We start from the raw sequence: 15,737 nt of genomic DNA, 5'->3' as shown, positions 1-15,737 counted from the left end.
TTGGTGTCTTCCATAGATCGATGGCAACGAGTAGACATTGATGAATGCGCGATTGCTGATCGAATACATAATGAAACATAAAATGTACATATTTCGCCCTGTTTTGACCCAGTCCAAGCAGAAAGATCCCCCTAACAACACTCCAACTGATACTTGCCCCTTAAATCTTCCTTATACAGAACAGATCATATATCTACATACATAGATATCCTTTTCTTTTTTCGTCCTGTGTTTAAGTTCGTGCCTCTTGCCCCTCGATCTGTCGTTGTAAAGCTGTTTTCGTCTTGTGGAATCGCCAGGGCTTGACTCCCGCCTCAAACAACTCATCGAGCTCCGCAGCCGTGAGACTATCGCGACGTGAGCTCAAGAAGGGGTCGATCAAGAATTGTTCAGCACTCACCCTTTAGGTTCAGGGATGATGAACCAAGCGCCAATGGCGGCTGGCGCACCAAGACCAGTGTAGAAGAACGCGGTCTTCAAGCCCCAATTCCAAGCGGTGGTGTTCAGCATATAGGGAACTAGAACGTTCATGATAACACCTCCAACACACGAGATGGCGGCTGCAAATCCTGCTGTGTAGGCTCGAAGTCGTTGTGAGGACAGCTCGCCGACAAATCCCCACCCTGTCGATCCAGAACATTGGAGACCGACGACTATACGAGAGGATCAGCTCAAGCACCAAAGGTGGGTGACTTGATGCTCACTGTAGACACAAGAGAAGAACACCAGAAGCTTATCGGAAGCATTACTTTTCGGAGTGACACCAAGGACACCAATTAGAGTGACAGCGATAAGCATAGTGGTTAAACCACCGCAACAGATATTCCTTCGTCCAACGTAATCAACGGCGACAGCAACGATGAGAATAATGGCTAGTTGTAAACCATTGGTGATACAGGTAACAGCGAAGGGATCGGAAAGTCCAGCGGTCTTGAAGAAGTAGCTGGCATATGTGTAGAATAGGGTGAGACCGAGGACCTGTTGAGCACTCAAAGCCCAGGTACTAGCCAACGTTCGACGCTGCAAGACGAAAGATCAATCACTGCCTTGGGGTCCACTGGTAAGACTGACTTACCAGGTTCGATCCTTGGAAGATGGCATACCACTTCTCCTTTCCAGTGGCCACGGCTACTTCTTTCTCATGAGCGATTGTCAGAGCGAGCGATTGGTATTGCTCGTCAATATCGAAGCCTTCTACGCCCCGATAGATTCGACGCATGTTATTCTTGGCTCGCTCTTCAAGTCCTCGGGAAGCACACCACATTGGGGACTCGGGAAGGAAGATATAAATGATGAGCATGAGTCCGATTTGAGACCACTGAGTGAAACTTTCGAGATCAGCGAGAGCCAACGAAGTAGACAGGGTCATGAAATGACATACTTGAGTATAGATTGGAGTCCTAAAATTCTCGGGCGCATAGGTGGACATGATTTGCAAAGCGACTGGAGCGAAGAAGCCACCAACAGAGAACCAGAAGTTGTACATCATCAGGAGGAAACCCCTGATCCTAGTTGGGGCAACCTCGGATACGTAGGTGGGAGTGATGAACTGCAGACTGCCCACCCCGATACCAGACAAGAGCTTGGCAACGAACTATACCAACTATCTCAGCAAGAAGCATCGTTCGGGATCGATTTTGCTTACCCAAACTTGCCACTTTTTAGCAGTAGATTCGCAGATGACTGACGCTGCCAGGACTACCCACAGCAGGAACATTGCAGGCTTTCTGCCATATCTTGAGGCAAGGCTGCATGAACATCTGTTAGCTTGGCAAAGTGAAACACCGGCGACCATAGACTCACAAGGGCACCGAAGTCATACCTACGATTTGACCTACGGACTGGATCGTACCAATCGCAGAAAGAACCGGGGCTGACAATGCGGGTTCTCCTTTGCTATCTGTCACGGTCGCAAATTGCTTGACAAAACCCGGGTTTGCGATGATATTACCGTTGATACCGACTTCTTGGGTGTCAGCTCATCGCGATGCCGCACGAAGATATAGAATGCTTACTTTGATAACCATCAGTAGCACCCGCAAACGTCGCCATAAAGCAGATCGCGAATGCCCATTTGAACTTGCGGATCGTTTGCGGGATTGTTAGGGTCTCGTAGCCTGTAGCAAGCTGACCTTTGCTATAAGCATCATCTCTAGGGTCTTTATGGCCGGCCTCAGCGGCTGGTAGATCCTCGTGGAGAATATCGGGTTTCTCGTCGTAAGGAGAGAGGGACATGGCGAAGATCTGTTCGATTACTGGTGTACGTCAGTGGGGAGGAGACTAAGTGTAGCTTGCACCATGGAGGAACGAGAAGGCGGTGACGAATTGACCTTTTGTTGCTTGACTTTTATACCTTGCGGATGAATAATTAGGAGGTCCAATGCAGATCCGAAAAGCAGATCATCATCGAGGTGAAAAGGAGCTTTGCGGGGTATCATTGTTGCCAACGGGGTCACACGGGGTCCAGGCGGAGATATTAGCCTAGTCCCCGTTCCCACCCGGTTATGTTGAGTGACGAGCTTAGCCTGTTGGCTCCGCACAATCACGCCCTAAGGGGTCTTGGGTGAGGATCAGCGCAGCGAAGTGTGTCGCGGCCCTTGAATGGTGCGTACCGTAATATCGCAGAATCGAATTACCAAACTTTGACACCAGGAACGGGTCGCTGCACCGAACTTGCTCTTCTTTGTTGACACAGATCGTGACTGCACTTCAGGCTCAGGAATACTAACACTATAGATACGATCGATGCAACGTGGCAACACCATTGGGCCGCGCATAGATACAAATCTCTGCAGCGATATGCCAGCTTCATAGATGAAATACAATAGTATACATGTACTTAACATATGAACAAATGACCATAAAACATATCATGCTGCCCACTCGTTGGGTCTAACGGGCGCAAAGTGAGGTATATACGGGGGAGGAGGGAATGACGGCAGACTGTACTGAGCGGAATAGTGACGTACTCCACTTCCAATCACCTCTCGCTGCTGAGATCCAGGTACAGTCACCGTTGCCGTACAGTTCGGCGGGACCTCTACAGTCATCTGGAAGACTCCATCTCGTATCTCCCATTCTACAGCAATCTTGCCATAAGGACTTTGATGACTGGTTTTGGCAGATGTGATTGTTCCTCCTGGTCGCGGGTGTATCGAAAAAGTTTTCCAGCCAGGCGAAAGAAGGCTGAGCCCACCGATGTACGCATGCATGAAGCTTGCAACACTTCCCAGCGCGTAATGGTTGAAGCTCGTCATCTCCCCAGGATTGATACTCCCGTCGGCCAACATACTATCCCACCGTTCCCAAATGGTGGTTGCACCCAAAAGGACCGGCGAGAGCCAAGAAGGACATTCGGTGGCCTGAAGCATTCGGTATGCGTGTGACAGATGACCGTTTTCAGCCAAAGTGGGGAGGACAATTGGAGTTCCAGCGAAACCGGTGTCAATAAGCCAATTAGCTTTCATCACTAGATGACCTAGGCGTTCGGCGAAAAGAGATCGATAGTCGAGACTGCCCTTGCATTGAGGAGGGAAGATCTCGTAGCACAGAAGTAAACACAAAGCTGTCTGAGTCTCGCTAACTAAGCGACCGGCTGTTGTGACATACTCGTTATAGAACTCCTCCGTCAGCTCTTTGGCTTGAGTTTCGTATCTAGTAGCATCTTCTATTCGCCCAATCGCACGAGAAATTTTGCTAGCTGTTCGAGTTGAATATATGAGCCAGGCATCCGCGACCAGAAGATTGTCGGTAGGGCCCATATTTGGAGTTTCCGGTGGAGCTCTAGGAGCAAGCCAATCACCCAGCTGGTCACGATCACGACTCCAAAGACCTGTCGAAGGATTTCTTTCGATTCCTTCGTCCAGCCACATCTTGATAGATTCGAATTGTCGTTCAAGCACAGCCAAGTCCCCACTTGATAGATAGACATCATGGGGGACAAGGACTGCAGCATCCCCCCATATAGCTTCGGGAGTGGATACGTCGGTCCCCGTATCGGGCACGAAGATTGGCACCACACCTTTCAGCTTGCGTTGATCGTGCCAGAGATCTTGCAGCCATTCAGAAAGGAAGCCAGAGGCGTCGAACAGATACGACATCGTAGGGGAGTACACGCATACGTCTCCGGTCCAGCCCAACCGCTCGTCCCTTTGAGGACAGTCACTGGGGATACCGATTGTATTGGCCATGGTTGACCATACGGCATTTTCGTGTAAACGGTTGATCAGCGCATGAGAGCACGTGAATGTACCAGAGCGGTGCATGGAAGATTGGAATACGACCGCCTCGACATCCTTGAGACTGATGGCTGGCCATCCCGTGATCTCAGCATATCGGAATCCGTGGAACGTAAATCTCGGATGGTAACCAGAGATATCCTTGTCGCTGAGAACGATCTTGTCGGTCGCTGTTGCAAATCGCAAAGGTCTGGTTCCGAGTTCACCATGTTCAAGCACTTCGGCATGGCGAATAATGAGCTGAGATCCGGAGTTCGATGGAGGATTGGAAACCAGTCGAACGACACCGGCAAGGTTCTGACCGAAATCCATGAAGATTTTTCTAGAAGGACTGGTAATGATTCTGACAGGCTTGACAGATTGAATGATACGGATTGGTGGACTCTGGGAGCTGAAGAGCTTGGACGTGGGCGTCGGCAAAATATCTACCTTATGCCATTCCCCTTGCGAGTGTTCAGATGCGTCTGGAAGGTTGGTGTCGTACGTTTCTCCTTCATAGATCCCCGCGGATATAATAGCACCAAACGACCATTCCCAGTCTCCTTCAACAGGTTCCCCATCGATTTCTAATTGAGCAAGTAGTCCAGTCCTATTCCCGAAGATGTTTCGTGATCCTCCCTGGTAGCCTAAAAGTCCTGAATACCAACCTTCTCCCACCCATGCGCTCAACACATTGGTGCCCTCGCGAAGGAGAGAAGTCACATCGTATGTTTGATAGGGAAGTCGAGCAGAATAGCTCGTCCACCCAGGACTAAGCACATCCTGACCTATTCTGATCCCATTGATGTACGACTCGTAGACTCCCAAAGCAGTGATATACAGTCGAGCCTTGTGAGACTTGGATAGCTGGACGGTGAAAGATTGACGAAGACGATAGGGTCGTTTGGCTATGCCCAGAGGCTGTGTGAAGGATGAGGAGACGAATGAACTTGACCAATCGGATTCATGAAGAAGACCGGCCTCGACCTCCGTTGTCAGCGAATTGGTCCATACACCATTCCTCGATCTAGCCCTGATACTAAGCTGCATTCGTTGTCTACTCTTGAGAGGAGGAGCCGGCCAGGGGACCAATACTGAGCTTTCCGATGCGACACTGTATGTTTGCGAGGTGCCTTTGTCGAGCTTGGATGGAAAGATTATGAGTGGAAGCAATGCTACGCGTGACAGCTACTCACCTCTCTCATCTCGATCTCATACTCTGTCTGATACCAATCTTTCACGCCTGAAGCATACTTCCATGAAATTCTAGGAGAAGCAATGCCGATGCCTAGTGGGCTTGGGTATTGCTCAAAAGTGACGCTATCGATTTCTGCTGTGAGTGCGATGGTCATTTTGGTGTTGTAGCAATTGTGTCAGATGTAGTCGTACTGATCACTCGCTATAACAGGAAGAGATGTATCAACGCCTGCATGCAAGAAAACAAGCAGAACTCGGATTCATTGATAGTTGATATTCTACCGCTTTATCGTTAGAGGGTATCGCGCTCAAATGAACTCTCTTGACTAGCCGGGTAATCAGGCCGGAAGGGTCTCCGGAGATCTTAGCCTAGAATTCCAACCCGAAGTCACAGGACTAAATCATCTCAACGTCGAACCCTGAGGAGATGCATGTCGCGATCTAGCCTATTCGCTCCATCTGAGCACAGCACATTCATTCAGTCTGTCAACCACTCCCTCGCTCGATGGGTCGCAAGTCGTTCTGAATATCGCCGTCGTAGACTATGCCATCCGCATCCCCAATCCAGATCACGCCAGGGAAAAGAAGTAAACATGGCTGCCTCAAGTGTCGGTACAGCAGAGTAAGTGGGTCACCATGGGGGAGGCTCACATACCCCAATCCAAACGATTTGCCCCCTAGACCAGATACTGATATTTGAACACAGATCAAATGCGATGAGATACATCCTATATGCTCACGATGTAGAGATCGCTCACTGTCGTGCCAGTGGCCAAACAATGACCTGATGCCTAGGAGACATCGCAATCCTCGAGTGCAGGTCAGTTGTGATGGTTGTAGACAACGTAAGGTGAGTTGGCTTCCCGCATGTATCAAGACAACCACCGATGAGCGATTGCATAGACACGATGCGAAACTTCAAGCAATGGTCCATCATGTAAGCAATGTATTAACCGAGGAGAAGACTGTAGTCGTACAACAAACCCCATCGTTCAGAGCGAAACTTCCGAAATCCTCACAGAACAATTGGCAGGCTTGCCGTTACATGTCGAAAATCATCAAGACTCGTTGCTACAGAGTACTATGGGCCCAGATTTGGTCTTAGGTGGTCAGCCCGACCCTCCTAGTGACCTTCCAGAGGCGACACCTAGCTCATCTATGACATTGGTAGGAAACAGTGCTAGTGAACTGAACGATCTTATCAAGTTGTATTTCAGGACAGTTCATCGTGAGTACCCATCTGGTCGAGTGCTGCTCCAAATCGCTAAGCTCGATTGTTTGAAGACTTTGGATACCTATCATTCGTCCACGAGGCGGATTATTGGGAATTGAAGGATCGAAATTGTGCACCGGAGGATTTGAGCTTGTTGATGGCTGCTCATGCGGTCCGGTGAGCAGAGCTATCTATTCTTTCCCACCAGATGCATTCCGCTGACAGCGATCATCAGATTTGGGGGCCGGCGTAAAGATCCTTTGCAGCTGGAACTGGCAGATAGGACGGTAATGGATGTGGGAGAGCGGTTAATACCAAAGGTTCTAGACGAATTTGGGGCGGTCGAGTTGATGGTGAGCCGACTAGCTATCTTCTGGTGTTCACTCAAATGACCAAATCGGAATCCAGGAGGTCGTTCTGTGCCAGACATACGACTTTCTTAACGGACGTTATCAAAGGGGTATGGTGATGGCCGGAATGGCAGTGAGGTCAGTGAAAGAACTTTCTGGGAAAAGGGAACAAAGCACTTGTCAAGTACTGAATTGGTGCAATACCACAGGATGATGACGTTCCTACGTCTACACGAGCTCGACGAATGGCCTCGACAGACACCCAAGCCCTTGCTCAGTAAAGAGAGCCTGAGAAGGCTGGCGTGGTCTGTCTGGTACGTGGACGCTACTTTGGACGGCGGAGTATTTGGAGGTTCCAACATACATGAAGACGCATTCACTATCCAGCTTCCATGCGACGATCGGCCCTTTCTCCTTCATAGACAGGTGGTAACCGAACAGTTGGTGCCTCGACCTCAGTCTACTATACTCCCTGGTAATTTGCCTCAAATGGAACCAGTGGATCTTGCGGGACACCTGATCAGAGCTATGGCTGCTAGGCAACATCTCGCACAAGCCTATTCGCGGATCCGACGGCGACTACTGACCCATGGATCCGTGGTCGAGATGAGTCGAGAAGCCCAAGCCAAGGCAAACCGACTGCTTGATTCTCTGACGCCTGACCTTGGGTATTCTCGGGCTTTGTATCACATCTACCATGATAGACGACCAGCATTGGTGTCATTGCACGTAGTGCGCAACAATTGCATACGGCACACCTCCCTCCTCCGATTGATGGTTGCTCAGCTCACTTCAGACACAGAGACCGATCAGAACAAGGAGCGTCAGAAGTTGATATCAAACGCGATGGAACTAAGTCAGATCCTGGGTGACGCCATCGACCACGAGGTATCTCTCGATCCCCAGATAGCAATGCACGCCTACAACGCCATCGAGATATTCCTCTTCCAACCACTTCACTTACCTATGGAGTCGATAGACTCTCAAGGGTTATCGAGAATAAGGATTGTCTCAGCCATAAAGCCCCTGTTGCACGTGATGAGGGCAGCCTCCACAGTTTGTCCTCTGGTGAACTTGATCGTGAGTCCTTCATCGCGCAAATCAAGTGAGCTCAACCACTTATTTGGCTGCAGTATCCCGAGGCCATCAATCGTATGGTTCAAATGGGCTATCTCGAGGATCTGACGAATGAAGATATTCTGGCAGTATTGCAGTGAGTCTCCAGCGACATAATCTGGGATCGTTTGCCTTTGCTGAGGTACCGTTCAGGAAAGTGCATTGTTTGACCAACGCCGACAAGGAGTTCGATTGGACCGAGTCATTCTGGCGATATGAGGTTTTCCTCTCGAGACGATCACGCATCGGGGCAACGGGAATGGTCGATCCTGAAGGCACCACAGATAATGGGTTAGCGGAATCTCCGGAAGACACCCTGTTGGAAGTTCCACCTGCCGCGCCAATATCAAGAACAATCCAACTCGATTCCCCCAGCTCGACAAACCAACAATCTGTCATTCAGGCGAACACTCCACAAAAATTGGCTGATGTCGCCAGCTTAGCTCAACCTGGATCCGGATCACCTGTTTACCAAGACCGTCATGACCTGCTGTCGGCTTCGGATCCCATAACTAGGCTTCAGGATCTGTTTGCCACCCGTGGACCAGAATCTAACGCAGTCAGCCCCGCTCCTTATGTCGCTATATCGGATCTCACCACGAATACAACTGTGCAATGGCCTTTCTTATCGATGACAGGCCACAGCGATCCGCAGACCATCTTCGGAGCAGACAACCTCGGCGGAATATTCGGGGGTTAGGGGGTTACAGGGGTGGTTCCCACTTCCGGGGATGGCTCAGTTTGGCATGTATCGCGACAGTAAGCATACTGGGAGGAAGGTATGGACGAGCTCTATGCATCTATGGAGGGCTTTTTAGATTCCCATGGTTAGTTGTTGTGCATATCCATTTCGTATGTTACGCCGGCGGCAAGTGACGGGGACGCGACGGATTCTAAAAGGGTTGAGCCTTTTGGTTCTTTTTTTGTCGTTTTTAGTATTCGCCTCTTTCGCTTTTTTTTGTTGGGGGTTGCGCCCCTATTTCGTTTTCTATTCGCCTATTTCCGCCTTTACCGCCTCAACGATCTCGTCGATCTGGTCGTCGATATCTGGTCCGATCATTTCGACCTTGGCCTTGAGGGTTTCGTTGTCGCCGGCCAGACGTTTCAGCTTTTTTCGTATATCCGTCTTCAGTGTCTCGAGTTTCGCCGGTATTTCGCTTAGGGGGGGGGTTAGGGGGTTACATGCCCATCTGATGAGGGGGGCCGATCTTGGGTCGATTTTCATGCATGCATATTATCATCCCAGATGGTAGAGGAGACGCCTAGGATGCTGGGAAAATTGATCTGAGGACTCCGGTGCTGTGGGATGATTGAGAAAATATTTTGGGATGGCACGGGTCCGACCCCCAAAGGATTTCACCTCTGAAAATAATTTCTAGTACCGGCCATGGATGGATGCATGCATCACAAAGCATAGCACCTGGTAGGGGGAGAGAGTGTGAGCCAGAATATACCAGTTGGAAGACGGTAGGATGGATGTGTGATGAATGAGAAATTATTTTCACTCACCCGGGTGTCTGACCCCCAAAGGTGCCACCTGGAAGGACCGGGTGAAAATAAATTCCAGTATCGGCCATGCAAGGATTCTTCGAGTTGCAAGGGACATTCCCAATACAGAATCAGCTGCTGAATCAGAATATCAAGTCGGATCATGCATAGGAGTGATGTGTGTTAGGGGGTTACATACCGATTCTATGAGGGGGGCGGATTTTTGGCCGATTTTCATGCATGCATATTATCATCCCAGATGGTAGAGGAGATGTCTGGGATGCCGGGAAAATTGATCTGAGGTGTCCACGGATGTGTAGCATGATTGAGGAAATATTTTGGGTCGGCACGGGAGCGACCCCCCAAGCCGGGATCAGATTTGGGTCTGAAAAAAAAGATAACATCGGCCAAGCGTGCATGCATGCTTCATGACATATATCACCTGGTAGAGGAGGAGTGTGTGAGCCAGGAAATACCATTTGCAGGATGGTAGTATCGGTGTGTGACAAATGAGAAATTATTTTCACTCACAGCTCGGTCTGACCCCTGCCGGATCAAACCGACTTGGTGAAAAACTTTTCATATCGCCATGCATGCATTCTTCAAGTTGTTTAAGACATTCCCACAGAATCGGCTGCTGAACCAGGATATGAAGTCAGATGGTGCAAAGCTGTGATGTGTGACAAATGAGAAATTATTTTCACTCACCAGACGGTCTGACCCCAAGCCGGATCAAACCGACTTGGTGAAAAACTTTTTTCATATCGCCCATGCATGCATTCTTCAAGTTGTTTAAGACATTCCCAATACAGAATCGGCTGCTGAACCAGGATATGAAGTCAGATGGTGCATAGCTGCGATATGTGACAAATGAGAAATTATTTTCACTCACCAGACGGTCTGACCCCAAGCCGGATCAAATCTCTGACCCTACTATCACAGAGGTTGACCCTATAGAAACCCTTACTGAGCATACGGCTCACTTGTTTGACGGTCTGCCTGACACAAAGCACAAGTCAGCTTATCGCTACCATGCATAGATCAAGTGACTCACCACCCGTCCTGTCCTATCCTCATCTTGCATACCTCGCCACACCTCCTATGGCCCCTGCTCACATACCCAAGTCTGATATCCCCAATACCTGGCGAGACCAATTCGTCAACCACCTGAGCATCTTCACCCCATTCAGCTTATGGCGGCATCCCGTCTTACCGCAGGCGATCCTGAAAGGATGAGCTATGATATCCTATGACCAGGTCCATCGGCTCTCTGACAGGGGAATCGACCACTGGGCATGATGCGTTTGACCAACCCGAACAGACCATCCAACTGCTCATCGGTTTGATACTTGTTGGACAGCAAGCTGAAGCAGGTCGGAACTACTTCATCACCACCCATCCACCAGGCATCAATTGACAGTGATTTGGTGGGCGAGCCATGATCTGAATTCCAGCCGAGAGCATTCAAGACGTCCACAAGGATCTGTCTTTGCTGCCGAGTGGGTGCATCCGATGCGGCGCCTTGAAACACCCTTCTGGTCTGAGCTTGCTCGTACACCCAGTTCGCATTACTGAGGAAAGCCTCTCGGGTGACCAGCTTGGCGTCCAGGTGATGTTTGCAATGCGGACCTTCCCCTTGACCCAGCCAGTAGGAAGGATCAAGGAATGGAGTGCCTTCCACCCGACGGCGGGCTTCTTTCAAGTCGGGTGCCTCCACGCTGACCTCTATCCGGAATCCTCCCAGAGCTCTGTCGTCCTTGCTGGAAAGGTTGTGTATCATCCTTGACGCCTTCTCGACTTGATTCCTAACCCCATACATGGTCTTGGGAATGCTCCCTTGCAGGTGAGAGTCGAACGACTTGATGACATGGACGATCCTTGGGTAGATTTTCAGCTTGAACTTGCGCCGCTTGTGGGTGGCTTTGATGCTGACCTATTCATAGTCCATCGACCCTGGCAGCATGGTCCGATAGTGACGGAAGCCATTATGTCTGCCTGTGGTCAAGCAAACAGCCAGATGTGAGATCCGTTGACACCGATGTCCCATTTGTTGTATTGAGATACTTGTGATCCACCTGAGCTGGTTCCAGCTGAGGAATCGATCTGTGATGGGCATCTTCTGACCGTGATGCCTTGAGCCTAATCACAGTGCATCCCGCGATGAGACAGTGCACAAAGACGCTGGTGGGCAGATGAGCTCTGCCCAGACTGGCTTGCTCACGGAATCGACCTCGTGAATCGCTGGTACTTGTCGGCTTCTTCGATGAAAACGCCTCTATGTCGAGCATGGACCCATAACTGGTGGGTGGCTTCAGCCAGATACATGTACTGCTTGAAGTCTGGACCGTGGGGAGGTTTCAAGCCTCCTTGTCGGTGCCCGTTGACGATCTGGACATCGCCAGCGAAGCTTCCAAACCTGTTCAAGTATTCCTCTGGTGAGATTGACAGTTCCCATCGGTCCACATCGGTTGGTTTCCTTTCCAACTCCTCCAACCAGTCGTTCCCCTCCTCCTGATGTTCCACCAGCTTCTTGAATCCTCCCATGAAAGGTAACTCTGGCACAAACGACTCGAGCCATTCCACCCCCACATCTTCTAGCACTGGAGGGCTCCAGCCTCTGTCCCGTACATCCACACTCTCTCGTTCTCCCGTGGCTTCGTCTTCCCTGCTAGCAAGTATGCTCCCTGCTCCTCTCCATCCTCATCCTCCCAGTAAGTCCCAAAGGTCATCGCCTATGTCCTCACCACGGTCATCCCTGCCCGCACTATCTTCCATTATCCCTTGACCATCCGGTCCATCAGACTCTTCGGATCTATATCCATCCCCTTGGTCCGATTCATCTTCTTCTGGCTCCCATTGATATGATCCATCGTCACTCATCACTGATCGTTCCTCTTCATTCTCTCCATCAGACCATGGTTCGTCGTCCCCATCCTGGGCTGCATCCTCAATCTCCGCTTTCTCCCAATAAGCCTCATCCTCGATCTCTTCCTCCTCCTCCTTTCGTCTTCTTCCATCCCTTTACCAAACCCATCCTCTTCATACCCTTCCGCCCCTGACCAAAGCTGAATACGCCATCATCCTCATCATCGTATACATAGAGTGCGGGATTGGTGACTCTGGATGAGGACCTTCGGGTCGGAGTGAGTGGTGAGCTGCTGATCTGCAAGCCATTGACGGACACACCAATCGGTGACAGAGACTGAGATGATCGACGTGTACTTGCAGGACTCAGACTGGGCGTTCCCAAGACTGAACTCAGAGGAGATGATGTCGACCCAGCTGGTGGGACATGGCCAGATGCAGAGTGTGCCGAGCTGAGCGGACTGCTGAAAGCCCTGGGGGTCTTTAGAGTCGATCTCCAAGGGGATGCTTCAAGGAGAGATGCCATGGAAGGGGCAGGTGTCAATGAGTTGCTGAGATACCGAGCGGCCCTTTGAGCTGGAGAGTAAAGAGATGCTGTCGAAGGGGCAGGTGTCAATGGATTGCTGAGATATCGAGCGGCCCTTTGAGCTGGAGAGTAACTGGGACAGTTGAACCGTAGCTGATGTTTGTTGAGCCCACTCGCATTCAACACCAGTCTCCCCCACATGCACCACCACCTCTCGGTCTGAGATATCATCCTTGGTGAATCGATCTCCCTTGTGTCTCTTCTTGAAGTGCTCCACCAGATCGACATAAAGGACCCCAGCACACCTATTGCATCTACCTGAAGGGTTGGTCGTCTTTCCTCTGGGCATGGTATTTGTTACGTGATATGAATGCGACGGACATGTCTAAATGGAGTCAGATCAAAGAAGTCCCTACCAAGTGCACCAAGTATTGTTGTATGTACGTATTGACGAGACGCGTCTGACCCCCATATAACATCAGATTGCACAAGCAGACGCGTCTGACCCCTATAGGAACCCTCACTGGGTGTACACAGCACCATACGTACAGATGCATCTGACCCCTATAGAAACCCTCACTGGGTGTACACAGCACCGTACGTACAGATGCATCTGACCCCTATAGAAACCCTCACTGGGTGTACAGCACGCATCATAGTCGCACCTGACCCCTATAAAAACCCTCACTGAGTCTGACCCCTATAGAAACCCTCACTGGGTGTACACAGCACCGTACGTACAGTCGCACCTGACCCCTATAAAAACCCTCACTGAGTCTGACCCCTATAGAAACCCTCACTGGGTGTACACAGCACCGTACGTACAGATGCATCTGACCCCTATAAAAACCCTCACTGAGTCTGACCCCTATAGAAACCCTCACTGGGTGTTCACAGCACTCATAGTCGCACCTCATTGGGTGCTCATTAATGTTGGTACATAACTACATGGCTTTATGGCTTACACCTGATGACTGTGATATCGATTACGGTGGTAGGATAATCCTCTCTCACTAGCTGCCACCTTTCCACAGGAGCAGACCCATAAGCCAGTATCTGCCATCTCCTCCGCAGTGAACCTGTCCTCACCGTGTTTCTTCTTGATGTGATCGAGTAGATCCTTGTAGGTCTTGTTACATCTGGGACAAGTGTCCTGCCCTGACCTTGGCCCAGGACCGCTGGAGCTCTGGGTAGGGTGATTGCATGTCCAAGTAGTCAGTGGTAGGTTCGCAGGTGAACATGGTAATCACCACTCGTTTCTTGGCATCTTCGGGCTTGAGAGCCACCACCCGATGAGGCAGGAGCCCTGGCTGGAAGAACACAACATCACCTGGAAAGACGGGTAAAGCTAGTCCTAACGTGGGGAGCAAGAGATCACCCCTACCATCGGTGTGATCCCAGTCCAGGTTCTCCGACCCAAGACGGAGTGTGGTGTATAGACTACGGTCATCATGGTTGTCCATGTGCAGCTTCTCTGATTGACCTTGAGTGATGGCAGCGAGGTAGCCAGCTCACCAAGCGGAAGAAATCGGCTACATGGTCAACCTGGACATCTTGAAAGTCGGAAGGGGACAATCCACGGAGATCCAGCTTTCCTTGGTTGACGGCAGACTTGAAACGGTCGCAGCTGGCTTTATGTGCCCGACGAGTCTTTCGATCCACCCGATCCAGCCCACTTTGGACTTTCTCCTTGACCACGGCATCTATCGCCAAGCATAGTCCCAGCATACATCGCCTTCTCGCTGCTGCAACCCGTTTGTTTGAATGTGGTTGTAATGTGTCATTGGTGACCCACGGTGTATGGATCTCGGAGGCACGGAAGAAGACACCAAGATGATGAGGACTGAGTCCAGCCGTACGCTCGGTACCTTTGATGAAAGCTTGACACCCAGCGCTCTCACTCTTTCGGGCGGCTTCGAGTATGGTATCCTGATCTCCCTGCGATAGCTGACCCGAGAGCCTGACCACCCAGAACTTGGGACCACCGGATCTGACAGGGCGGGGGATGGCCAAGTCACCATGCTCGGGCAGTCGACGCAGCGGCTGGTCAGCCGAGTCACCAAGTAGCCGTTTCACAGTTGCCTCGATATTTGATCGGTTCGACCTGGTGTGGGTACAGTAGTATGTTTGGACGTGGGCCAGTGTGGTCGCTTGGATGACGGATGGGACACCAGACATGGCTGCCTAAGGGATGATCGTGAGTGACGGTGGATCACATGATGGGAAACTCACGGTTTGTATCACCCGATGTCTATACCTATTCGATTGGGGCGTTACGGTTTGTGATGTGATACGGTACCTAAGACAACCTACCGGTAAGCTTTCGACACAACCCTCCATCATGCACGGCTCTGCCAGACCCGATGGGCACGGCATGTGCCGCCCCACCGCAACGCTCATATGCATCATTAGACTATATATTATTTTGCTCTATATCCCCGTCCCAGCTTCGTCAGAACCATCGGGTCCATCTTCTTCTTCAATTCCTCCATGCGGAGCACCTTTCTGTGCGGGGGTGCCGGTGCCGGTGCCGGTCTGGTCTTCCGCTTTGGCTTGAACAGGACGTTGCGACTCACTGTCAGATCGATGGGGTTGGATCGCGTACCGGTTTTAGCGTTCCTATCGGTTCAGAATCAGCGTACGGTACGATATGACGTCAACTTACATTTAATCGTGTATGGGCGTTCGGTGGGTGGTGAGGGGATGTCCTCTGACCCCTAAATTGACCCTGCTTATATAGACATCGACCTGTCTCGACGATGCAA

General features: G+C 50.7%; 5 protein-coding genes across 5 annotated transcripts; 1 reads left to right on the top strand and 4 right to left on the bottom strand.

Moving 5' to 3' along the window:
• Positions 1–232: 232 nt before the first annotated feature.
• Positions 233–2,235, bottom strand: V865_006355 (uncharacterized protein; the record flags this gene model as incomplete). Its single annotated transcript, XM_066230114.1, has 8 exons — positions 233–347; positions 401–653; positions 705–1,020; positions 1,076–1,318; positions 1,382–1,594; positions 1,646–1,748; positions 1,804–1,963; positions 2,016–2,235. 8 exons carry the CDS (start codon positions 2,233–2,235, stop codon positions 233–235), a joined length of 1,623 nt encoding a protein of 540 aa, XP_066086211.1.
• A 635-nt stretch (positions 2,236–2,870) lies between these two features.
• On the bottom strand, positions 2,871–5,569 carry V865_006354 (uncharacterized protein; the record flags this gene model as incomplete). The annotated part of the gene is made up of 2 exons (XM_066230113.1): positions 2,871–5,360; positions 5,414–5,569. The coding sequence occupies 2 exons, from the start codon at positions 5,567–5,569 to the stop codon at positions 2,871–2,873; spliced, it is 2,646 nt and encodes an 881-aa protein (XP_066086210.1).
• A 928-nt stretch (positions 5,570–6,497) lies between these two features.
• Positions 6,498–8,793, top strand: V865_006353 (uncharacterized protein; the record flags this gene model as incomplete). The annotated part of the gene is made up of 7 exons (XM_066230112.1): positions 6,498–6,642; positions 6,699–6,804; positions 6,863–6,980; positions 7,036–7,115; positions 7,187–8,057; positions 8,111–8,190; positions 8,247–8,793. 7 exons carry the CDS (start codon positions 6,498–6,500, stop codon positions 8,791–8,793), a joined length of 1,947 nt encoding a protein of 648 aa, XP_066086209.1.
• Positions 8,794–12,555: 3,762 nt separating this feature from the next.
• V865_006352 (uncharacterized protein) lies at positions 12,556–13,321 on the bottom strand (the record flags this gene model as incomplete). Its single annotated transcript, XM_066230111.1, has 2 exons — positions 12,556–13,105; positions 13,278–13,321. The coding sequence occupies 2 exons, from the start codon at positions 13,319–13,321 to the stop codon at positions 12,556–12,558; spliced, it is 594 nt and encodes a 197-aa protein (XP_066086208.1).
• Positions 13,322–13,933: 612 nt separating this feature from the next.
• On the bottom strand, positions 13,934–15,150 carry V865_006351 (uncharacterized protein; the record flags this gene model as incomplete). Its single annotated transcript, XM_066230110.1, has 2 exons — positions 13,934–14,158; positions 14,488–15,150. The coding sequence occupies 2 exons, from the start codon at positions 15,148–15,150 to the stop codon at positions 13,934–13,936; spliced, it is 888 nt and encodes a 295-aa protein (XP_066086207.1).
• Positions 15,151–15,737: the final 587 nt, after the last annotated feature.

Source organism: Kwoniella europaea, chromosome 2 (assembly GCF_036810445.1).
Source record: "Kwoniella europaea PYCC6329 chromosome 2, complete sequence".
NCBI classification, from domain to species: domain Eukaryota; kingdom Fungi; phylum Basidiomycota; class Tremellomycetes; order Tremellales; family Cryptococcaceae; genus Kwoniella; species Kwoniella europaea.
Note: the sequence above shows the minus strand (reverse complement) of the source record. Positions and strands in the feature narration are given on the sequence as shown.